General features: G+C 29.2%; 1 protein-coding gene across 2 annotated transcripts in view; it reads left to right on the top strand.

The window, feature by feature from the left end:
- The first annotated feature begins 7,233 nt into the window (after positions 1 to 7,233).
- LOC136984630 (lachesin-like) overlaps positions 7,234 to 27,438 on the top strand; it is a 234,894-nt gene continuing 214,689 nt past the window's right edge. For both annotated transcript variants that reach the window (XM_067281702.1, XM_067281707.1), the window contains exon 1: positions 7,234 to 7,453. In XM_067281702.1, coding sequence (XP_067137803.1) covers positions 7,360 to 7,453 — 94 coding nt within the window. In that variant the 5' untranslated portion in view covers positions 7,234 to 7,359. The remainder of the gene's footprint in view (positions 7,454 to 27,438) is intronic.

Genomic DNA, 27,438 nt, shown 5'->3' on the forward strand with positions numbered 1-27,438 from the left:
CACGAACCATACTACAAATACATTCCACAGACAGTATTGGAAAACAACACGCACAAAATGTACTACGACAGAGCCATAATCATAGATTAACAATTTACCACAACAGAGCAGACATCACACTCATTGACAAATATAATAAAATCACATACATTATAGACATATCCATTCCAAACACTCACAATATACAAAACGTATGCACTGAAAAAATTAGCAAGTACACAGAACTCGCCCAGGAAATAAGGCATCTGTGGAGTGGGGTGCTTATTGTACCTGTTGTTCTCTCCTCTACAGGTGTCATACCACACACACTACCACACTACACAAAAGCCTGGGCACATTACAATTGAATAGAAACACATACATCACACTACAGAAGGCCACTATATTGAATACATGTCATATTGTGAGAAAATTCCTGAATACAGACACACACACTGATACACTTCTTTAATTTCTGTTTTAGTTACTATGCCTTGACTTTGGTCCGGCATAGTACACAGCCATCGGTGTTAACCGAGTATATCTCACTTAACCACCATAATAATAATAATATTATTATTATATATATATATATATTAAATTGGTATATATCAGATAATTAAAATTAATTTAGATTATTTTTTTATTTAAATAATTCTAAATTAAATTTAGATCAATTTATACGTTAAAAAAGTAAAGAAGGTTCGGGTTCGAATCCCGACTTTGAATTGTTAGTTTAAATTTTCTGTATTTGAAGACTGTTAAATTTAATTTTTAAAAATTGCTTTATATTATTTAAAAAACGAATTTTAAAATTTATTTTTGAAGTATAAACATTTGTTAAACGTTTTAACTACAATTTCCGACACTACATGGCGAGCGGCCGGATGGCCGAGCGGTCAAGGTGGCAGCCCTTTGCTCTGGGGGACCCGGGATCGAATCCGAATGGGTCGAAAAATCCCCAGGAATTTTTCGGGGGGGTGGTCCGTTCGGATATGTCGGTCCCCGTCCCTCACTACCCGGTCGCCCCATTGTGGGCCTGGCCGAACCCATAATGGGCCTACTATAAGAGGCCCTCTTAGTGCCCACAGGGCGGAAAGAGTTAAAAAAAGACACTACATGGCTTATAAAGCCTCTTTTGTCTTCTCATTTTTAAATGGCGGTTTCCACTCATTTCATTTTTTATAAGCACCTCTAGTGGAAAAAATCATAACTAAAACAAGCACAAAATGTCTACCTTCAAAAATAATCTCGTGTCATTTTGAATATTTCTGTCAAACCCGCGTATGCTTAGAGATTTTCTTCATCTTTCCCTTTAAGTTTTTTCCTCTATCAGTCTCTTACGAAGCAAATTAATGGCCTCATTCCGTAAACAGCTCCGCCTACTGGCAAAAGCCGTAAAGTGTACATAAAACGTTTGTACTGTACTTCAAAAAATCCTGTGTGAACCGCATGTGTCTAGGCTCAAAATTTAGTGAGTTTGTTCCTGACTTTTGGACTGTTCTGTACTTAATTAATTTAATTAAAAAATGTTTATCGTTAAATTGAAGGCTGACATTTTTCTTTATCTATCTAGATCAGAGGTTCTCAAACTTTTCCGATTCGCCGCCCCCTGACCCATCAGTGACACCAACTTTTGCCTTTGGTCACCGTTCAGTACCCTGCCTCCAATGCCCCCTAGATTTACTCACTGCCCACAAGGGGGCAATATCGCCCACTTTGAGAACCCCTGATCTAGATGGAGATTAAGCGGATTTTTGCTTTATCCAAATAAAATTCCTGGGTATTTTTTAGATTTGTATCTGTTTACAGTTGACTTCAAGTTACATTTTACATTATTTTTGTTATTTGTTTACAATTTTAAATGGCCCTTATCTTCTTGAAACATTGTTATTTTTGGTATAATTTAGGTCGAGTAAATCCTGTTTAAGTATCATTTTATCTAAATAACCGAATTATTTTTTAAATGAAAAGGATATATGATACAGGATATAGGAAATGACAAAAAATACGGAACTAATTAAATTTATCATCATAAATCCATGTAATTCTGTTATGAAGTTTAAAATACAGTACTTCCAGTCAAACGTATTCAGTTTCATTTATATATGTTATTTAAATTATAGAGCGTGATGGACAGATAATCTATCAATTCTTTCGGGACCATTCAAGTATTACATCAGCAAAAAAATTTAGCTCATTTTTCATCTCCCATCATCAGCAGTCATCAGAAATCAAGATACACCCTCCCTCTAATTATATTATCAGACTAGAAGTTTCAACCATTCACAAATATACATGAATTCTTTTAAAATAATTTTGTGATGATTGGGGAAAAAATAAACAAGTGCAATGTTACGTTACCAAAGACTCACCCTCCCGCCTCCATCATTAGCAATCGTGAAATACGAACGAATTCCCCCATTAAATGCTGACGTAATATTCGAATGGTCCGTTAGTTATTACTAATATAAAGTGTAGAAATTCTAACTTAAACCGTATATTAGCCAAAATTCAATGTTATAGCCGAAATTTTTTATTTGTATTTAAAATATTTCATTATTATACAGATTCTAAACTCAATTCAAATTTCATTTTCAGGAAATAAGCAAAAATCTAGAATAAATTCACATTTTACCAACAGCTCCTATAATCTTGATATTTTAGCCAACTGACACAAATTAGGCTTCAATAGTCTGTACTTTATACAACAGACACAAAAGTAGGCTCCAGTACTCTGTATTTTAGCCAATGACACAAAAAGGCTCGGATAGTCTTGATATTATTAGGTTCTATAATTAGTAAGAAAATTCTCATAATTTTTTAAATTACACATAAATTTAACTCACCTCCATTTGTTATAACAACAAAGAAAATTTGGCTATCAATTAACATTATTTTGGTGTTTAAATCTACAAAACGCAGATACATATTATGTACGAATTAACGATGTAAAAAAAACAAATGTATGAAAACAATGGTGACAGGAAAGAAGACATTTCAAGAACAATATTAACAATTATAATTATCGTCAACAATTGATAGTAAAGTTTTATTACAAGAGATATTTACTAATTATTATCGTTTTGAGGAATAACTATGCTTACAAATGAGAAATTAAACATGTCTTTTCAATACTTTGCCTTTTATTTCTATGAAATTTCGTCAAATTTTGTCTTTCATTCTAATTTCCATATAACAATAGATGATTAATTCAGTCAACAATTGAATGCTTCATTGCTAACAGCGGATATTCTCGTTTATTGTATAAAGCAAAGCTGACGATTCTATGAAATCCCTTCATTACTTATCCTTTGTTCAAATCGAATTGCTCTTCGTCTGTAAATAAAGTGCCATTTCCTTACACAAATAAATTAATACGAACAATTATTTTAAAGTAGAATCTAATCCCTCCTTTCGAAAAATCAAATTTATCACCAAAAAAATTAATTAATTAATTAATTATAGCAATTAAACAATGTAAAAGATAAGGGACCGTCTAGTTTAAAACCGTGGCACCAGATGGCGACTCCGGTACCAAACGGTTTTTCCCATTAAGGGAGCCTATTTAAGGTTTTTTTAAAAGGAATTTTGTAAGTCTTTTTAAAAAATATTAAGAAAATTATAAAATATTTAAGCTACTTTAATGTAAGTTTAATTATTCCATGTAATTAATGTGTTATTTGCTCATTTACTGGTACACACCCTTTATTTAGATATGCGTTTGTATATATATATATATTTAAGAATTAATTGTAATTGGTCGATTATAATTAATTGGTTCACTTAGATGCCAGTTAATTCATTTTTAATTTTAATTGCATTGTTTTTAATTTTGATTAAAAAGTAATTTAATTTTTAAAGCAAGGAAATTAGATGTTATGTTGGAAAGTGATTTTACAGGGGAATATTTGGGAGAAATATGTAGTAAATAATTAGATTAATGAAAGAAAAAATTACAATTTTTAATTTTATATTAAATTAACGAATGTTAATGCTTGTAAGTACGATATAAATTTCAAAAATTAATCTTTAAACTAATTTTATAAATCAAATATTCTAAATTATTAATCAGAAATAATGGTTGATTAAAGAGAAACAAAAGCACTAACACGAGTGCAAATTCTTAGGTTCTTTTTCATTAGGAATTTTAAAAAATATCGAGGTAAAGTTTAAATTTTAGGCAAAAATCCTTAAAATTTTTTATATTTTCCTCACATAAATCGAAGTTATTTATGCAAAAATGTCTACTGTTTATGTGGTTACGCACAAAGGAAGAATATACTTAAAGGAGGATTAAAAAGATGTTAAACAGACTACATTATAGAATCATACATAACCTTCCTGCATGGACTAAGGTCAATGACAAGAACTGTGCAACCATCATTTGTAAGGCAAGGCGTATTCACAAGCCAGCAATAAGGAGGACTACGATACCAGCATCACCAGTACTCTCTGTTAGGACTGCTATTGCATGCTAACTAGCATTTGTAACTCGATAACAAAGGCAAAACAACACGAATCTCTGTAATAAATTCATGCATACAAGACGATAGAGAGTACCTTTTATACAAAATAATAATCCTGTAAGTAAAAACAAACACTTTAATGAAAGTATCCAGCTTTAATAACAATAATTGTGACCAAGTAAAAGCAGAAATAATAGGCAATTTGTTAGTAGCCACAATAAGTAGTGGTGCATCTATATTATTAATTATAGCATACAAATTACTCACTAGGAAGGGTATATAACCTTGACCTGTGTAAGGAGTATAAGTAAAATAAACACAATAATATTTTGGGGTATAGAAATTTTGATGTGTAATAGAGCTTAAGATATTTTATTTTAGTATATAAGCTAGAATTTAATAAGTTTAGGAGAATGCGCTTGCTTGCCCCCTGTTTATTATTATTATTTTTTTCAATTAAGTGATATATGGATCGAACTTCAGCAACCTTGAAAATTCTTATCCACTGGCATCTATCATAAATACAGATCACATACATTATCTTTCCTAAATTATATGGGTCCTGCTGCAATTACGGAAGACAAATTACTCTGATCTTGTCAAATGTATTTAGGATCTTATGACAACCGAGGAAAGTCACAAAGATTAAAAAAACTGCTTTTATTACTACAATTGTTAGTTAACGTTTCTGACAATGATACATTTAATAATATAATAGCATAAACTGTACCCAGAAAGGAGGTTTAATGTAGTATTTTACACACCAAAATCTTTAAAACGGGGTTAACTTTAATGTTAAATTAAATAAAAGATTGTTACTGGTGTAGTAAGAAAATAACTATTATATTAGTGATATACAGTGGTAGCGAGAGAGCCCTATTAGTAGACGTATTTGTTGTAGCAGTGAGAGGTAAACCCAATATTATGAGGCTATTAGTAATAGCAGGAAGATATAATACCTTCCAAACTATCCTAGAGTATCGCTATATATCACAGTGTTGCCAATCTTATTAAAACAATTTCACATGTAAAATTATCAGAACTGATTCTATTGATTCGAACAGAAGCTGCGAAACTTAATGCAACAACGTTAATTAAGTAACTCTGAATCCTGATAGTATTAATATTAATGTAAATCTATAGTAGCGTGAGTACAGTAATAACCACAAGCAATTATACTAACTTTATAAAGCAATTTTTCCTTTGTAAATTGCTTCAAAATATATTTAAAATGGCAAAATTTGGCTATTTTTAAGTTTAATTTTTTAACGACGACGTCAGTAGTATAATTAAACTTGTGTATACTGAATTATAATGCTGTAACTGTGTATGCAGCATTGTTGTTATACTATAACTACTTTAGTATTCTAGTATTATGTATTATATTGTTTTAGATACCAGTAAAGGAGTTATAACTGTTTATTTCTATATAGAGTTATTCAGAATTATTTACACAGTATACTGTATATAACAGTGCTTATACAAGTATAACAACGCAGTACTATAATTATAGGCAAACTGTTCTGTATAATACAATAATTATATACTGAACGTGATGCATAATACTATATTGTGTTATAAACACACTTATTAATGCATATAATTAACCAAAGATATACTTTACGTAGTATTACACATACTAAATTTTTCACACAGTACTGCATACATACTTAATACTTATCTATCCTCTAGCCAATTTTATTAAGGTATAACTCACATAAAATAATATAAAACTTAATTATCAACAAAGTAAACCTGTAAACAACAGCCACTGATGACAAGATAAAAAGTGGCCGTTGTTTGCAGGTTATTTCGAATGCATTTCGAAAAGAAACCGTCTCGAAAAAAATGGCCTTTGTTTACAGGTGGCCGTCGTTGGCAGGTGGCCGTTATCAGAGGTTCGACTACGTATATTTGCATAAAAGTAAGTTAAATTTTATTATATTATACCCACGTATTAATTAAGTACACCAATACTTAATTATTAAAACATATATTTAGGCTACTATAAAACTTGATTAATTTATATAATATGAATACGATAAAAATATAATAATTTAAATAACCTAAAGCTTATTTTAGAATAATTAATTCTTTAATTAATTATTTTTAATAAATAATTAAAGGTTATTTATTCTTTTCATTTATACTATTTTAAACTCAATACACTGGCTATTCATCACCTGGCTATTTTTCCTATACAAAAACTGGAATATTTTATTTATTTTAATATTATTTTCTACGTTCTCTGACGATTTTTTAAACATATTTTCGCAAGTTTTACGCTTACGTTAATTGCCGTTACGTAAAAATGCTTCAATATTTATTTTAAAAAATCAGATAAAACAGCATAAAAACACGAGCGTAACTCACGAGAATTGGCGCGCGAAAATTAAAATAAATAAATAAATAAATTTTAATTAAAACATTTTACGCAGCGCGCCAATTGAATCCATAACGTGGCACACACTTCACACACACACACACCGACTTCACCCCCTTTGCAAGGCATAATTAGAAGAAAATTATTAAGAAAAGTTGTTAGGACATCATCGAGATGAAGATTCGAGTTTATTAAACTCGAGAAACTTGTAAAAAATAAGAAAAAAAAAATTCATCCTTAAACCATCGCCCATTATCGAAGACCTTAACTAGATGCTGTAGGAAAGAGCAAGAGACCATTGATCGAAGAAGAGCAGTAGTCTGGTATACAACACCCCCTGCTGGAGACTGTTGGAAGTGGACAACTGACACCGGCGCTAACCAATAAATGTCGTCGGAGAAGGAGTTCTACTGGTACATCCGATGTGTCAGAGCAAAAGCATGGAAGGTCTGGTCCGGAGAAGCTAGCTGCCTGGTAGCAGTTTACACGTAATTTAAGCTACAACAACATTAAGTGAACCTCTATACCATGGTGTTACCCATCGAGAGCCATAATACGATCACCATTTCTTTACTTTATGGATTCATATGTTTCATCGTTACCCAAGCAGCAGTAGCGAAAGGTAAGTCAGGGGTCCCATTTTCGATACGTATCCTAGTTGCAAAGGGGGGGAAGCGGTCGGGCGGTCGGGTGGGTAATTTAAGTTGCAACCATCCCCCGGCCGTTCAACTTACCGAAATTACCACCTCCTCTACCGTAAATATAAATAATAATTCACTTCCTGCGCTCTTGGTAAACTGTTTAGTGGTGCTCCTGTTCGCACGCTCGCGCGCGCGGGCGCGGGGGTGTTACCACCGGCGTAATTTAAGGAAAAAAAATGTATTTAAATTAGCGAAATATGATTAAAATCGGGAGTAGATTAATGTATATTTTACGGTTAGTTAGGGAAATTTCGGAGTTTGTTTCCTCTACTTTCGGGATTTTGCTGCAACGTACCGATCTTCAGGAATCTTGGCGCAAAGTGTGGTGTTATACGCGGGTTAACATCGGGGAAAAAATTCAATTTAATTGCTTTAATTATCTTAATTTTAATTAGTAACATAATAAAACGGAATTAAAAATAAGCTAATAGTCCATAATTTTGAACCGTTGATCTATTTTAGTAAATGGATATCGTTTACAAAGTGGGGATGGCGTCGGTTCGTTCGCCAGCTTACAAGGAGGGGGGGGGGTTAAATCGAATAATCTGTGTAAATTACAAAAGAAAATTGTGTTTAAAAGCTTTTATTAAGATAAATTTTCGAATTTAAGATTACGAATTTAATTCTTAAAAGTTTTAATTAAAAAACAAATCATGGTCAAACTCTGTACTTGGAGGAAATTCCTGGAACCAATCAAAATAACTTAGCAGCATTCCTGTCTATTGCATTCCTTAGTTTTGTTGGTATTATAGTTGAAATCAAGAGCATTGTTTAGAACCTTCTTCTCCTTCTTCTTTCGAAATGAAAAGAATCTCTACGGTTTATTGCAGATAACATTTGTAGAATCAGGCCTCGAGCGCACTTTACTCGAATATATTGAAACAATTTCATCTCCCGATCCCCAACCCCTGTTTCTACCCCCAGAAGGAAGGAATTTTTATATAATTTATGAAAAAGGTTTATTATCATTATGTATTTCACTCAATAAGGAAGCCCTAATGGTAATTTATGCTATGAATTACTTTGTTTGTTAAAGAAAATGCTATTCTTCGTGGAGTCAGGATGATACGCTATTTTTTAAGTATGATTTAATGGTAATTTATGCTGTAACTTACTCTACATTACCTACGGAAAATGGCGCTATTCCTTACAAGATTTTGTGGCCTACGACTTTATAAATTTATGCTATTTTTTTTAGGTAGAATTTTGGGGTTTTATGAGATATGCTAATTATGCAATTTTCAAAAATTGATGTTCGCGGGGTCATTTTGTAACGTTTATGCTAATTTGCTAGTTTTTGTAGCGTGCTATTCTATTTTTTATAACATACTCCATTTTTCCAGATTTTCTCCTATATTTATACACGAAAGATCATTTTATATAATAATATATACTTTGTAGACTGCTATTTTTGGAATTATTGCGGAAATTCCATACTTCTCGAGATAAAAAGAATTAAGCTAATTCCGATCTTAATATCTCTCTTCCTGTATATTAAGCTTATTTTTAAAATGTGTACAGAGCTTCCTTGTATGAACAATAATATTTTATAGAATATAATCTGTAAGGAATGATATATTTATAATAAAATCATGCTATTTTAGGGGGTGCTAATTCGCGTATTTATGAATGAACTGTGCTATCCTGTGCTTAAATTAGGATGAATTTAGATGCATAGATTCTAATTTATAAGAGTAAATAGCGTAATTTATGCTATTCCGTATGAGGCAAGTCAAACTTCCAGTTTTAAAGTTTGAGAATCCTACAAATTATGTACATACTTTCCAGCATATTTCCTGTACTTTAGATGCTATTTACAACGAACGAAGTGTGTACGAAGCAATTAGAGGTCCAAAAAACATAATAGAAGAAGGAAATAAAAACAAAAAAAAAGAAAGAAAATTCCACATCGATTCATCGATTATCCTCCCTCAAAAGTGCTATTCCATAACAGTTTTATATGTTAAAATGGCTTCAGAAAATCATTAATAGAGTCAAAGTTTACAGGCCCTTAAAATGAGGATGAAGATAAAGTTGATAGGAGTTCCTTCGACTTGGGGAAAAGTCATCACTTTGAGATATTAGTCAGTTTTGACGTTACCATGGCGACATCAAGTCGGTGATGCTCTTACTCCCAGTGAGTCATTCCCGCAACCCCCAACATCCTAGAAGTGCCCAGTTCGTGTACTAATCAATAGATTTGAAGCATGGGAGTTCCATAGAAAGATCTATTAGATGCTAGAAAAGAACAGAAAGAAAAAAGGGGGAGGAAGAAAGGAAGGAAGGGAAAAAGTAGGAAGGAGAAGAAGAAGAAGAAGAAGAAGAAGATTTTAACACTTTGAATGATTTAGAACGTATTCTGTAATTAGAGTGAAGAAGAATTCATTAGAAATACTCTGGCTGAATTGTTTCAAAATTGGATTTATCATACGTCAAACTATCTTGTGGAAGTTTAGCTTTATCCCTAGTTGTTCCCATTAGTAGACAATTTCCTCATCAGTAGATGGTATGTGGAATGAAAGTTTAAAGATATTTCTTCTATAGTAGCATGACAGAAGCACCCCTCCCCACCGAATAGGACACATAAAAAGTCAGTTATGGAAAGATGAAACTGGTCTTGAAGATGTTTATTTTATTCGAAATACGAGTCAAAAGTTAGAAGAAGAGGGTGGAAAAAAGTATATAGAATAATAATAAAATTTATACCCGGGATCTATAATAAATAATGTGGAAAAGATTGAAATTTTCCAGGACATGAAATGCTTTGATAGGATAGTATAGGAACTCGATATAAAACTAGATATGAGATATATAAAGCAGAAGGAACAGGAATATGTTATGAATAGCTGAAGAATGGAATAAAAAATTTCTTTTTAAAGGAATAATGGCAATATGATACGAATCAAAAAATATAGAATGGCTCACGAATCGAAGGAAAATATAAGGTAAAGGATATAAAATAAATTATTTATAAACAGGATCCGAAATTTAATATACAAATTGAGAAAGGAAGAGGATGGTTAAGAACTGAATTAAGAGGATAAACAATAAATTAATGTAATTTATGGGGGCATCTACCGTCCTGTTTTAGAGGATTTCTCCAGGAAAATAATTGGCATTTGGTTAAAAAGTCAAAAGGAAAAAACAACAAAATGCACTTAAACAATAACGCTTGGAAGAAAAAACAATTCTTGGAAAGTTTCATATCACTTGGCAAAGATTTATATATTATTTAAGGGGTTTTTTCTATATAAAAAAAATAAATTTTTTAATTAAAAAAAATATATATAAATTAATATTTTATTTGTTTTTAACCGTATTTAATTTTTGTGTTTATTTCGACGAGGAGGAGAGGGGTGGATTTTTACAAAAATTATGCTCTTGGTGGTAAAGGTGCTAAATAAGCACAATTTAATTAAAATTTAAAACAAATTATCGAATTATTTTCACGTGATAGGTTCGAAAATTTATCATTTTATACTTTACAGTAATTTAATTTATATACGTTGATTTATAGTTTGATAAAATTTTAAATTCTTGTAACCTCTAGTGGAAAATATGAATTTATTATTTATTTATTTTTGGATTTTTTTAAAAGAATTTTTATTATTTTATTTAAAGAAACGTAATTTTTCTTTCTTTCTTAAATGAAATTCTTAGAAATAAATCTATTCTTTATTGATCTTCTATGGTTTTATTCTTAGATCTATAAGATTATATCCAAGCGGGTCGCATACTTATGGTTTTTAGTATGGTTCTAAGTTAAGCTACTCAATTTTTTACTCGATTTTATTCATAATATATATAGGAACAATAATGTGCTGCTCTCGAGGAGACCAAAAACCACATAAAACCCTCTTTAATCATACGCATCAACCGTTAAAACGTCATTTATCTCTGTTCTCAAAGAATCGTTGCGCGCCATTGACTTGAAACGAATCTATGTGGTCCTAGATTTAGATAGTCTTTCATAATTTTTCTTTTTTATTGCTTAAAGTGCTTTTATTAATTTGTAGACAAGAGAAATATTATATCTGTTGATTGGTATGTTTAATTTTTCATGCCTTTCTTTATCGATTAAATTCTTGTTGTGCGATGGTTTTGCGCTTTGCAACGAGGTTTAAAGCGCTAAATTTTTGAATATTTTCTGTGTTTTTAATTACTTTTATATTATTTTCTTATAATAATATAAAATATTTTTGATTTTTTAAAGATTTGAGTGTATTATTTTAGTTTAATCGTTGATGAGGAAATGCTCGATTTTAGAATCTCTTAGAACCCAAACCCATAAATTTGATTTTAGCTTTTGAAAAATATGTGAATTGTGATAAATTATTAATTTAGAATATTTAATTTAGTTTACTAAACAATTATATATGAATAAAACATTAATAATTCTCCAAAATTACAATTTTAGAGCAATTATCTGAAGAGTTATACCGTGATGAAGATTCAAATCTTGATTTTAAAATATACATTCAATCCGAATTAATTTACATTTAAAAAATTCTTATTTTTAGATTATTCATGATAAAAATACTAGATTTAGACGGCTCGTTGAATAAAACATCAGTTTTAAACCATAAAAAGATACTAGAACGGCAATATTCATTATTAAAGAGTAATGCTTTATATTACTCATTAATGAAGAAATGTGCTTTTTAGATTATTTTGAGTAACTTAATTAACTTATAAATAACATTAATTAGTAGTAAATTTTTTTCTTAATTTCTGACGTCCGTTAAACCGGGAACGTCTGTGTTTGCATTATTCTATCACGGTTTTTCCTTTCGAAAAGGGAACTATGTACTGTACGGAAACGACCCCTCTCTTGAGATCCTTGTAGAAAATTTTCTTGTAAAACAGTAATTATTATAACATTTAGCCTCTAACAATCAATTCTTGGGGTCAATCTATTCTTCATCTGTCTCTAACTATTCTATAAATAATTAAGTTATCTCCAGTCATAAAGCGAAGAGATCTTGCCGTCACTTCCGCTCGTGCCATTTCGTCCAGCTCGTGATCCTCGTATTACACATTTTCACAAGTTCCTGTTCATGATAACTTTCTCTTCCACTATGAAATTGGAACCAATCATTAATGATTCATATTTAAAATTGAAGATATCTTAGGCCACATAGATTTTCTTAAGCGTAATATCTCAGTTATACACTAAAAATACAGTAATAAGTTATTTTCTTGTGTTTAGTTGCCCAATTTCTCAATGTACTTGCAAATACTATTAACGATGCCCCTATGATTGAGTTACGAGATGAAAGCATTGTTTATAGCTCGGAAGGTGTTTATGGAGTTCTAAAAAAAAGATCATTTACGCAATTTCTCGCAGTAGTCCAATAGCGAAATCAATAAATTTCACTAATAATCACTATTGTTAACAATGTTATACATAGTTTCACTTCATACAACCCTTCAAAAATTATTAAAATATAAAAATAAGTAGACGTTCTCGCATGCAATTATACGACTTTTTGGATAGAAAATGAGTTTAGAACGTGTCCTTTAGATGCTACCACTATATTTTTTGAAGCAGAAATCCGAGAAATACTTCCCAAAACAGTACGAAATTACAACGAATTTTAGGAAAGAAAAAAGAACTTGTAATCTCATACCCTTAGAATAGAACGACTCATAAATAATACAAAAGAAAGAATTTTAACATTATCTGATTTTAGATAACTCCTGATAAGGGATGTAACATTAATAACGTGTTTGCTCCACGTGACATTTTTTTTTCCTTCTGTCCGACCAATCGAATTCATCGATTCATTCTTTGATTATTTACTCAAGAAGTTGTCATTACGCCATCACAGTATTGGATCATCTTTTTATTGATGGAGATTTATTAAGGGAACTGGACATTGTTCTACACGTAATCATAGTAATTTCTCAGAGTGGGATTTTTTATTTACCGTTTACTGGTTCCTAACCGTGTAATTCGTTGTTAAATATCAGAAAGAACTTTTTTAATTGGAAAATTTTATGTTGAAACAGGCGCAACAACAGGTTATATACGAGTAGCAAAGAAATTAAAAATAAAAATTTCAGAAATTTTATAAAGAAATTTTCTACAGGAACAAGCGAAATCAACTCTTTACTGCAGGTTATACGCAGTAAAAGTCTTCTAAAAATTTAATAAATGCAATAAAAGAAATTTAATTTAATTAACTTTATTTTATATAAAATAAATATTAATTAAAGAGAAATAATAATAGTAATAAATGCCTCTGTCAACAGTATATAATAAAATAATTAATGCAGTAAATAAAAAGTTTTGGGTCAGCTGTGGTAGAAAATCCAATAAATTTTGACATGGGGAATAAATTTGTCTGGATATGTCAAAGGAATTTATTTTTAATTTGATAATTTCGCTATATTTTTTTAACAATAAAAAAAACATAACTAGTTTGAGATAATTTGACAGTAGACAGCGATACTTGACAGATTTGATTTGATAGTTTACCAATTCCAAATTATCTTAGAAAAAGTTAAGAAAAAAGCTGTTTTAATGAAGATAATTCTTTATATTATCCAAAAAATAAATATTGAAGGCGATAAAGTTCTACTCTTGACTTTATCATCATCAATTTCTTAAGATTCACTAATAAAAATGATGATGTTTCTTCATCTTTTTTAATGGAGAGTGAAGATTTTTAAAAATATAATTATAAAGTGTTTCTATACTTTTATTATTTAAGTGATGATTTATATTCTAAGAATATATTTTTATACGAATCTATGTTTCCAATGAAGAAACATCATTTGTTCTCTTGAAATAAATGATGTTTTTTCATCTGTATGTTTCATCTCTTTGTTTCTTGTTTGTTCTAAGAGAAGAAATGATGATGTTTCTTCTTTTTTTAGAATGTAACAGGCTTACAATTATCTAACTTGAATTATAATTAAAAGATGATGTTTCTGTTCAGAAAATGCTTTTCTAAAAATTTTATTAATGATAATTTACAAGTAAGAATAAGCTTTTATATGTTCTATGCTTCTGTTTTGCTCCACTTTCGTTGGTAAAAATAATGACACTACTTCATTGATTTAAAACGGATGAAGATGATTTAATTAAGTGTTGTAAATTATAATTGTAAGAATTTTTTCTGCATTTTTATATGATGATAAATTACATCTAAGAATGTCCTTTCCGATGTGTTTCTGAAACATCATCATTTGTGCCAACCTTATTGATTTTCACCAATAAATCTGCAACAAATGATGATGTGTTCGTTTCTCCACACTGAATGAAGATGTTTACAATTAAATAATTTAAATTATAATTTTGTTTCTATACATAAAATGAGCCACTTGTCCTGTATCTTTATGTGATGATAATTTATACCTTTTACTTTGTTTCAGTTTTATTGTAGATGATGAGGATGATGAGTTTAATTAAGAAAAATAAATTATAATGGTGAAAAAATTTACACAGAAAATGAATTCCTGTATACTTTTGTACATCATAAAATAGTCGTAAATTTACGTTATAACAAGAGCAATTTTAGTAGAGTATTTTTAAGAACAAACATATCTTTTACTTTAAAAATATGTCCTAGAGAAAAAGAAGGAGGGGAGAAAATAATTCTTTTTATTTCTAAATCCTATTCTCTTCCTGTATTGTTACTGATACAGACTTTTCAACCTCTTCTATACTTTAGCTGATAAGAAAATTTTTGTTTCTAATGCATCACAAGCTTCAGTTGAAGCTTCGTTTCAATCATTTGCTGATATTCTTTAATTTATTTCCACACTAAATATTATTTTTTTAAAGCTTTAACAAAACTTTAAAATACGAAGTAGCAAATTATTAATTTCCTAAATAGATTTTTCTACTAGTGTAAAGGTTTCTGTACTAAATTACTTCTAAGTTTAGAACGGAAGTCACGTTACTCCAATTCGAAAATTTTCTCCTAAAAGAAGTCGAATAGACGACCGGCTCGACTCTATTTCTAACAGGAAAAGTATGATGTACTGTACAGGCACAAGAGACTACTAATTTGAAGTGGAGAGCATATATTTTAAATTAAATAAATTAAAAATATTTATCATGACATCGTCACAATGAAGGACTGCAATTTTTAAGCACATATTTGCTCCTTTATATATATATATATATATATGTATATACTTTTTTGTCCATTAAACATATTTTAGAATAAACTGAGCCATTTTTTATGTAGGATAAACTGGAAAAAATGTATGACAAATTTCTTATATTGACAAAAATCCAAATAAATTAGAGCTTTCATGAGAAATCATTAAGTTCAGGAACAAAAACTAATAATGTCTTCCAAGAAAATGACTCACAGTTAACAGGAATGTAACCATTTTTGAAATTTTCAATGTGTTGTTCCAATATTAAATGATATAAAAAAAAAGGGGGAATGAGAAAAGAAGAATTTTCCAAAAACTTGTTTTAAATTTTACACAAAGTTTAGCAATTTCTTAAATTTTAACTTACAAAAAAAACTAATTATATTTTCTTCTCTTTTCTTCCAACTAAAATACAACTTTTAAACATTAAAAATTATTAAAATTTTTACGCATTTTTTATGTTTTCTTAATAATAAAATGCTAAATTTTTATATAAAAAATTATAATAATATTTATATTTTTATGGGCAAAGAAAATTTGGGTGTGCTCTTAAATTTAAACGAGCTCCAACTGTTTTTTTTTTTTTTTTTTTTTACTTAATTCGATTTTTTGGGGTTACAAGGCTCAAAGATATGGTTTATACCATAAAAGAAAACCTTTGTAGTAAACCTGCATTTGGATCTTTTTACGAGTATAATTGATTCCGGATACAAAAACATCATAAAAAATAAGAAAAAAGTCAATAAGTCGGTGATCAGAAACATAAAATAAAGAATTTTAAACAACTTATCGAATAGAATTTCTCTAGATGAAAATTAATATTTACTTTAATATGGAAAATAGATTTCGGATAGAATTTCACAAAAAAAATTGGTTTAATTTACATTCTAAAATGATTTAAATATCATTATATTTTGTACTGAAAATGATGTAAATATAGTCAGTTTTTTAAAGAAAAGAATTCATTAAAAATTAATTTATTTTATTTTCATTTTTATTTTTAGAAATTGAAAATGTTTTTTTTTTAATAATACTTTAATTCTGTTTTGATTATAACTGATTACAGTTTTTATTTACAGCTGTTATGGATTAAATTTATATTCATAAGTGAAATTGAAATTTCCATTCATGAATGAAACTGATGAGACTTTCATTCACGGGTGAAATAGATGAGATTTTCATTCAGGAGTGAAATAGATGAGATTTTCATTCAGGAGTGAAATAGATGAGATTTTCATTCAGGAGTGAAATAGATGAGATTTTCATCCAGGAGTGAAATAGATGAGATTTTCATCCAGGAGTGAAATAGATGAGATTTTCATTCAGGAGTGAAATAGATGAGATTTTCATTCAGGAGTGAAATAGATGAGATTTTCATTCAGGAGTGAAATAGATGAGATTTTCATTCAGGAGTGAAATAGATGAGATTTTCATTCAGGAGTGAAATAGATGAGATTTTCATTCAGGAGTGAAATAGACGAGATTTTCATTCAGGAGTGAAATAGACGAGATTTTCATTCAGGAGTGAAATAGATGAGATTTTCATTCAGGAGTGAAATAGATGAGATTTTCATTCAGGAGTGAAATAGACGAGATTTTCATTCAGGAGTGAAATAGACGAGATTTTCATTCAGGAGTGAAATAGATGAGATTTTCATTCAGGAGTGAAATAGATGAGATTTTCATTCAGGAGTGAAATAGACGAGATTTTCATTCAGGAGTGAAATAGACGAGATTTTCATTCAGGAGTGAAATAGATGAGATTTTCATTCAGGAGTGAAATAGATGAGATTTTCATTCAGGAGTGAAATAGATGAGATTTTCATTCAGGAGTGAAATAGATGAGATTTTCATTCAGGAGTGAAATAGATGAGATTTTCATTCAGGAGTGAAATAGACGAGATTTTCATTCAGGAGTGAAATAGACGAGATTTTCATTCAGGAGTGAAATAGATGAGATTTTCATTCAGGAGTGAAATAGATGAGATTTTCATTCAGGAGTGAAATAGATGAGATTTTCATTCAGGAGTGAAATAGATGAGATTTTCATTCAGGAGTGAAATAGATGAGATTTTCATTCAGGAGTGAAATAGATGAGATTTTCATTCAGGAGTGAAATAGATGAGATTTTCATTCAGGAGTGAAATAGATGAGATTTTCATTCAGGAGTGAAATAGATGAGATTTTCATTCAGGAGTGAAATAGATGAGATTTTCATTCAGGAGTGAAATAGATGAGATTTTCATTCAGGAGTGAAATAGACGAGATTTTCATTCAGGAGTGAAATAGACGAGATTTTCATTCAGGAGTGAAATAGATGAGATTTTCATTCAGGAGTGAAATAGATGAGATTTTCATTCAGGAGTGAAATAGATGAGATTTTCATTCAGGAGTGAAATAGATGAGATTTTCATTCAGGAGTGAAATAGATGAGATTTTCATTCAGGAGTGAAATAGATGAGATTTTCATTCAGGAGTAAAATAGATGAGATTTTCATTCAGGAGTGAAATAGATGAGATTTTCATTTACGAATAAGAAATGAAATCTTCCTTAATGAATTAAACGAATTTAATATTCATTCATACGTGAAATTCTCGTTTACAAAAACACTTATTATACAAACGAAAAAAATTTAGATTTTTGAGAAGTTAGAAAAAAGTTTTTACAAATAAAACAAGCAAAATTTTCGTTCATAAGTGAAATATAAAAGAAAAAGTATATATATATACTTTTTCTTTTATATTTCATTCTTTTATATATATAGGCCTATATATATTTATTTGTATTTAATGCAATAAAATTATTATTAATTCATAAAATAGACGAAATTTTTATTTCCGAAATTCGACGTGAATTTCATTCATAAAATGAAACTGGCGAAATTTTGAACTTTACTAGTTAATTATATTACTTATTTATCATTTTACGCAATTATCTGCTACACGTGTTAATTTCCTAATTGAAAATTTGATAAAATTCTCACGCAGATCCTGTATAAATGCATCGATATATTTTGAAGTTTAATCTTTAGATTAAAGTCAAATACTTTGGTTTTCGTATTTATCACTTGGCATCATTAGAGATTTCACCTCCCGATAAGATTTATTTTTTGTTTTTTCTTCCTTCTTCCCCCCTTTCTCTCTGTCTTATCGATTAAATCTCTCTAAATCGCTGGTAGCATGATTGATCGATGTTAAAAGTTTTATTGATGTTTAGGAAAATTTTGTGAATTTAGTATATATTTTACCATTTGTAAATGATCTTCATCATTCCTTTTCCTTTCTAGTGCTTCGCACATGTAGAGGACAGGGGATGGTGAAGACGACCTGGTTCTTTTACCATTGAATCCTGAAGGAGAAGAACGTGAGGTGAAATTTTGGAAATGATGCCTTGAAGAGAAGATGCGTGGACAATTTTTATTTATTATTAATTACGTAAAATTTGTATTAAAAAAATGCAAATTATATCGAATGAAACAGCGCGTTACGAATCACACTCGAGTAGCAGCTGTTTGAAATTAGAAATAAAGTGAAATGAATACATTTTTAATAATCAGTGAAAATTAATCTGTTTCATTTGTCATTTTAACAAACAAACAGGAAAAATTGTCATTTAAAAAAAAAAAATTAATTACAATTTGTAATTGATTTTTTTAAATGAAAAGTTTGTGGGCTTGAAAAATGGGAATTCTGTGATTTTTTTTTAAAAACGCAATTGCAATTTTTTTAAAGAAAAATTACAACCGTGTTTTCTTGTCTTCGCTGTGAAATATTATTTCTAAGAGTTTTATAACAATTTCGATTATTAATAAACAGCAAAAATTTATAATTGTGTAAATGCTTTTTCTAATTATTTTATGAAATTTTAATGATATTTATACTCTTTAAAGACTAGAAACTAAATAAAGAAATTAATAATATAGAAGTATTTTCTGAAGATAAACAAAGATAGATGTTGTTTCATGGTCTCATTTTCGTCTATATTTCTGAACTAAAAATGGAAGGAAAGGGATAATAGAGATATACAACGAGAGAAAAGTTTCATTTCTGATTCAACAATAAAAGAAAATGATAAAAGAAAAAAAAAATAGAACGAGTAAAGGAGAAAGAGGTAAAAGAATTATATATATATATATATATTTAACTTGCGAACATTATAGCAAACAATTTAAAAAATAACAATTATAAATTGCCATTTATTGTATTATTTTATACAATTTAACTAGGAATTAATTAGGAAAAAGTCACTTGATATTTCACTAAACTTTTCTTCATTTTATAAAAGTTAAAAATCCTCATTTGCCAGATGAATTTTATTTAAAATGGTGTAGCTATTAAAGTAATTTAAAAAAGTTTTAAATGCATTAAAATTAATATATATATATATATATATATATATAATAAAAATTAATATGATTGGATTAACGAGGATTTAATTAGAAGTTAAATCCCTTTCTCTACTTAATGATAATGGAGATCCTTTATCAATATGTCAAACTTCCTTCTCTTATTATTTAAGAAAGATTAATTTGTTCTTAGCTTTCCGCTCAAACTTTCAAAATTCTTCAGATTCTGCCCAATTTTGGGGGATTTTTTTTCTACCATTCAAGGACCTTCAATGCATTTTTCCCCCCACAGAACGTTAGTGGTAAATTTACACGGCAGATGGCGCTATACGACAAATTTAAACTTAATCACGTTTAACGCTTTGTAATTGATTAAATTTAATTGTAATTAAGTAATGAAGTTTAGATTAATTGCAATTAAGGAATGAAAACAATCGGAAATATATTTAAAAGGCGAGAATGGGCGTTTTTCTCTTTAAAAATGGCGTTTTTATAATTTATATACGTTAAAGCTTGAATTTTGAATGACTCGGTTCTGAAATTTTCAATGTTTTCCTTTGAAAAAATTCACATTATCTTGGTTACTTTTTTACTTTAAAGTAATTCTTGTAGATAATGTTATTTTAGATGTTATTAATTTTTGAAGCTTCGTGATCGAGTTTAAACTTCATGTTAAAAGAAAGTCACTCTACGTTTCACGCAGCTGAAACAATGTTCGTGTACAATTTTCAAAATAATTTAATATAATTTTTCTTTACAATTTAAGCTAATTTAGAACAGATTTTCAGCTAAATTTACATAAACCTCATCAAATTTTTATTGAATAACAATTATATTTATAAATTTACAACAATATTCATTTACATGTAAACTGAATTTTCTTACTTTTCCGGCTGTTATATGGCGATCGTTCAGAAAATAATCCTCGAAATTTTTACATATTTGGACTCAGGGATTCTTCAAACGTCAAAAAATGCAAAACATTTGGTTTTTTCCTGTATGGATGGATGTTAGCGTGTCTTTGTGTGTGAGAGTGAAAGGCACGAGTTTATTCACCTCTTTGAAGCTTAATAACTGCTGTGCCTTTTGACAGAAACTCCTGAAATTTTGCATTGAGTTTTGTATATTAGAGGCATAGACACTATTAAATTTTGGTAGTTAAAGGTCACGCGGTTTGTGAGATAGAGGGGCTAACGTGTCGTATCTCAAGTGGGATCCAGACTTAGATTTTACTAGTTATTAGCATTTACAATGCTAATTTATTTTATTTTGAAGAAAATATATTCGCTGCCGCTATTTAAGATTTTAAACTTAACAAAAATTTAATTTATTTTTTTATTACAATTTAGTTACCTTCACCAAAATATATCATAAACAATCATCAAATGCTCTTTGCGCTTCACCAAAATTTATTATATGTTTATTAAATTTTCTACGAATTTAATAATAAAATTCCCTCCTTCAGTACACTAAAATTTTTTTATAAAATTCAACAAAAATAATAAATAAAAGATTAATTATTTTATTAAAATTTGTTTATACATGAGTTTAAATCATATTTTATATTATAAATATTTAAATTTAATTTATCGATTCAAATTTTGATTAAATTTTTTAAAATTTTGGTGGATTTTATTTAAATCGCAAAATCTTACAAAATATCGCAAAAATTTTTAAATTTTCTCATAAATAATATTTGTTCCCTGTTTTTCCCTGTTAAAAATTTCACGAAATTCATCCGAATAAAAAATTTTTTCTTCATAAAATCATGAAAAGTGCATGAAATTCATTAATAAATTAAAGTAGTTTTTTCGTTTTACTCTATTAATTTTAACGAAATTCACCGAAAATATAATATTTTCTGGGGCAAAATAAATTTATTGTGACATCGTTACAATTCCAAGCTGCAATTTTTAATCATATTTTTCATTTATTTCATTTAAAATATATGCTCTCCATCTCAAAATTGTAGTGGCTTGCCCCTGTAAATCATACTTTACCTTTAACAATGGAGTCGTGCTGGTCATCTATCTAACTCCTTTCGGGGGAAAATTTTCGAATTGGAATAACGTGACTAAATCGAAAGTTCGTATATAGTTAATTGGGGCCTCTTGCCCCTAAGAATTCCATATCCGATCTCGTCTTTCATCTATCTAACACCGTTCTCGAGATCAAGGAAAGACAGAAAGTAGGTATTTATAGGTTTGCAATTTTTTCAAATTGCAGCCGAATTAATATTTTGTAACAATTTAAATTAATTTCATTAATATTAAATAGAAAGTAAATTTTAATTTTAATTAATTTATTTAATTTTCTTCGATTTCTATAAAAATTTACTTCATCTTCTGGTTTTACCCCCTTTATATATATATATATATAATATCCATTTCCGAACCGTAATGTAATCACATTCACTTTTTTCTCATCACAGCAGGATTGGCAATTACATATTTATAAGAAGGGGTCGAGAACGATACAACCCCTTCAAAGAAAATCGGTGTTAACGTACACAACTCATTAGTTATAACGGAATTCATCTGTAAAGCAGAATAGTTATAAGGCTAATCAACTGCATACTTTGTTCAGTTATGTATAATCTTTTCATGAACAAAATTATAGAAGAAAAATAAAAAAATTGTAGTGTCTGGCTCTGTAATACACCAGGTAATTACAAGAGTTTTGTAGGAATGATCAGGAAAAAGACACTACAATGTCTTCTGTAATTTTACCATCAGGAGCGGCACTTTTGTATAAAGAATCATTATTTTTTAACCAACTTTTGAAGTCTTCATCTGATTTTTTTTCTGGTTTTTTTAATCTGTTCTCGCCTGGTGTTAAAAGAAGATTTTTTTTAATTTTCTCATACCGTTCGTGTCCCACAGTGACTTACTTCTTCTTCTTCTTCTTCTTTTTTTTTAGTTTCATTTCGACACACGTTTTGCTATAAGTAATGCAGATTGTCTCAAGAGAAGTGAATAAAAATCTGCATTTTTTTCCTGGGGTAAAAAAAAGGTATGATGTATAATATAAAAATGAATTTTCATGACATAATTAAAACACGAAAGGAATTTCAATTGAATGGTTTGTAGTAAGGAAGAATAAGATGAATAGAAATTTAAAAGTTAAAATTAGCTCTCGGTGGATTTAAAGTTGTTTTTTTCTTTTTGGAAATTTTGTGAAAAATTACTATTATTATTTTTTAATAATCGCTACATTCTTATTTACTAAATATATTTGTATTAAATTTTTATGGAAGTTACAATGTATACACCCATTTTTCCATTCTGTGGGCATTATGAGGCCCTTTCTTATGCTAATCGTGGGATCAAGCGTGACCTATAGTGTAGATACGTTTGTATTTTTGTGTGGATAGAAGGGCATTTTTTAAATATTACTTCTTTCCAGTAAGTTTGGAAGCCAACTTTTATGCCCATAATCGGACATTGATTGGGAGGGAGGACCTGACATACATGTAAAATTTACGGGAATTTAGAACCAGACTCGAACCCGGATCCTTCAGACCGGATAGTCGTACCTTTACCGACTCGGCCATCCGGTCACTTATGAAAGTGTATTTTTATCGCAAATATTAATGTAAAAGTATTTAAATTACGGGAAATACTGTTTTAGAAGTACGTTTTTAATAGAAAATACTATTGTAATAGCACAATATCACTTGAAAATATTACTGTAAAAGTATTGTAGAAGCATACTATTACACGAAAATACTATTGCAGAAGCATACTTACAGTTTAAAATACGAGTATAAAACGTGTAGTTTTAGAATATAGAAACATCAGATGTGTAGAAGACATGATGTTTCAACAGTACACAGGCACGAAAGTATTATTGCAGAAGTAGTAATTAAACATATTAATGTAAAAGCGTACTTTATATGAAAATACTATTGATGAAGCATACTTTCAGTTGAAAATAATGTAATGGTAGTGGAATTATTAACATATAGAAACATCAAATGTATAGAAGACACGCTGTTATAACAGTATAAAGTCTGTATGCAGTACAAAGCAATATTGCAGAAGTATTAGTTGAGTATATTACTGTAGAAGCACACCGTAATGACTAAATATTTTCATTTTTTAAGATTAAAATTTAAATAAAGATGAAGTTAAACAACTTTAAATGACGTGGTCATTTACACACGTTAATGTACGTTCTGTGTTCTATAGCAGCACACAGAACGTACACAAATGGAATTTTATTAACTAAACCGAAGACATAATAGGAATATAAACAATTGTTATGGAGTTTTTAGCGAATTTATTAGAATTCAAAATAAACAAATAAATAAAATTATCAATTAGAACTCGCATTAAATCTAACTAATCAAATATTCTTAGAGATTTGTGGAAATTTTTGAAAAGAATATAATTTCTTAAAGAATTTTTCACGTTTTAATTACATTTATTTTCTATTTTAAAAATATTAAAACGTTTTAATTAAGTTCCGAAAATTCTTTGTTGCTCGTTTCACCAGCCAATTAATTGCACATTTCTTATATTTTATGACAAAATATATTATTTTAATAAATGAATACAATTTTAAGCTTGTATAAATGATTTTTTTTTTTCACATGGAAATTTTATGAAATTTGTAGCATTTTAATTCTGTTATTCGTTCGTTTATCTGCACGTCTGTCCACTTCTTTCAATTCTCTTCACAATTATTCAAATAATAATCTACTCTTGATTTATTTACGGGTAATTTTTGTTTATTTTTTGAAGAATTTATTATAAAAATTTTGGTTTTTTCCCTATTGTTTTGTATATTGAATAGCATTAAATTATCAATTAATGTGCAATTTCAAGCTTATAAGTTGGCATATATTTTTGCATGCTGCCTTATATATTTTGATAGTGTCATTAGATACTGGCATACATTTAAATGCATAAACCACTTAAAAAATCGACTGCCTTTTTAGAAAATGACAATAATTTTTGCATTTTTTAATATAAATATTAATAAAATTGTAGATTTTTTAAACACTATTTATGCTAAAATAGAATACAGTATTCAAAGAAAATTTAAAGGAAGACATTACATAACAAAACATACACCTGAAGGGTGCACGTGTTGCACGTGCATACAGATGTGTAACATGAGAGTAGGGGTGATGTGCATTCGGTTAAGTGGCACACACGTGACGTGTTAAAATCGTTTACCACGAGTGGGAGGGATGAATTTACATTTAAAACATACACCTGACAGGGTATACTCGTGTTACACGTGCACACAGACGTGTTAAGGAAAGTGGATCCCACTTGAAAGCTCATTACCTTCATTATAAAATGCTATTATAGTAACAATATTTACCTCTAAAGTAACAAAATTTTGCTTATTTTTTTAAAAAAACGTTGTTTGATACAAATGATTTTTTGTGATTTTTTAGAATGATTGCCTCCGTAAATCGTGAACTGAATGCCACTAAGTTAACAATCTTACGAATATAAATTCTTATCCTAAAGAATTTTATCATAAATATTTTATTCAGAGCCACGCTTGCTACAAATGGCTTCTTCCAAATAATTTAAAAAAAAGAAAACCTCTTTTTACACCAATAAACAGTGGATCTTTACCGTAAACCACAAAAGAAAACCCCTAACCGGTCGTAAAGTTTACTTGAATAAAAACGAGAAAAAAAATCCGTGTAAAGTCTATTCATTTACATAAGTTTAATGGAGATAAAGCAGAAGCGAAGAAGGATGATTTTTCTAACGTTGTAGAAACGTTAGAATTTCTAGAATTTAGTAAAATGTCGTAGTTTGTAAAGCGTGACGGACAGACGGCCGTATTTAATGAACGTCGTAAAATTTTAAAGTGTAGGAAACTGTACACGTTTATCACCCGTGGAAGGTGTTACGTGTGTAAATTTAGTGTAATTTCTCTATAGAATTGTGAAGTTCTAGAGAAATATCGTCTCACTTAACAAGTTTTTTTGGGGGGTTTTATGGATTTGAAATGGAGCGAAAATGTGAAATTTACGAAATTTGAAACAAATGTTGATGTTTGGAAATGTTTAAGACATGGTATCATACGTTGAACACGATAAATTTATGCAAATTTCAGCGTATCTATGGAGTGTAACTAGTGGTTATCTGTCTTATATAGGATTATCTTCTATACAACCATTAACATGTGTTTTATAAATTGTCCTCTTCCTTCTGTAGAACTTCCCCCTATAAAATATCTACAAATTACCCTATATTATGTGTTCAAGAAGCCCATAAATGAAACTTCTACAGACTTTCTTACGTAGATAAATTGGATTTATAAGTATAGAAGAAGAGCTTAAGCGTACAAAACATTTTCTGTAGAGATTTATAATGTTCTAGCATGTGTAGAACATGTTCAAGCATCTACAGAATGCAATTAACATGAAAATAAAATCATAATTTACAGGGAATTAACCTCGAAAACATGAATCTTTTGATTAAAATAATTGTATAAACATTAAAATACAGTAAAACCTGTGTAAAACGGAATCTCAGGATGTAAAATATTCTTTTCGGTTTGACAAGTTTTCGTTTTAAACAGGTCCTTTTAACATAGAAAGAAGAACGTTTTCCGTTTAGGCAGGTTTCCGTTTTATTTCGGTTCCGTCTTGGACAGGTTTTATCGTATAAAAAAATCGGTAATTTTTATTGTTTCTATAGTATAATATTACCTTTAGAAGTAGTAATACGAGTACAGAATTCCGTAGAACACGGTAATGAGCACTTAAACATCATGATAATGTATTAAAACTCACATATAAGTTGCAATAAAAACGATAAACATGGCACTAAGTTAAGTTTAAACGTGAAAAAATCCTATAACATTGAATACGTGCGTAGGTCTGTCTGTAGCTTAAGATATTCTACTCCATCACACTTTATAGAAACCGTAACTTTATTTTAATATATCAGAACGTGTTTTTACTATACGTTTGTCGATTCGTTATAAAAAAAGTTTCTATAAGTTTCTTCAAAAATTTATAAATATTCCAGCAACGAGTTGCACAACTTTTCCGGCGAGAGTTAAAATTGCATGTGGCGCCATCTGTTACGAGATTTTACTAAAACTTTTTATATTATTAATTATCCTAAAATGACAAAAAGCTTAATTTCGAGGGTAGAGACGAGTTTTATAAACAATTGTAAATGGTAATAATGAGTAAAATCTTAAGTCCCGACACCACGCGAGATACGACACGTGATCACTTCTATCTCCCCACCTCGTCGACTTTTAACCACAAAAATTTAGTAGCATCGATCCCCCTAATACACAAACCTCCATGCCAAATTTCATAAATTTTCGACAAATGGCACATGCGGTATTTGTTCATTCAATTTCAAGGTGAACACCTTGAAATTGAATGAACAGAATCGTGTCCCCCACCCTTCACTTACACACACCATACCATACACATGCACACAACACACATA

The sequence above is a fragment of the Centruroides vittatus genome, unplaced genomic scaffold (genome assembly GCF_030686945.1).
Source record: "Centruroides vittatus isolate TY-2023 unplaced genomic scaffold, ASM3068694v2 contig_120, whole genome shotgun sequence".
NCBI classification, from domain to species: domain Eukaryota; kingdom Metazoa; phylum Arthropoda; class Arachnida; order Scorpiones; family Buthidae; genus Centruroides; species Centruroides vittatus.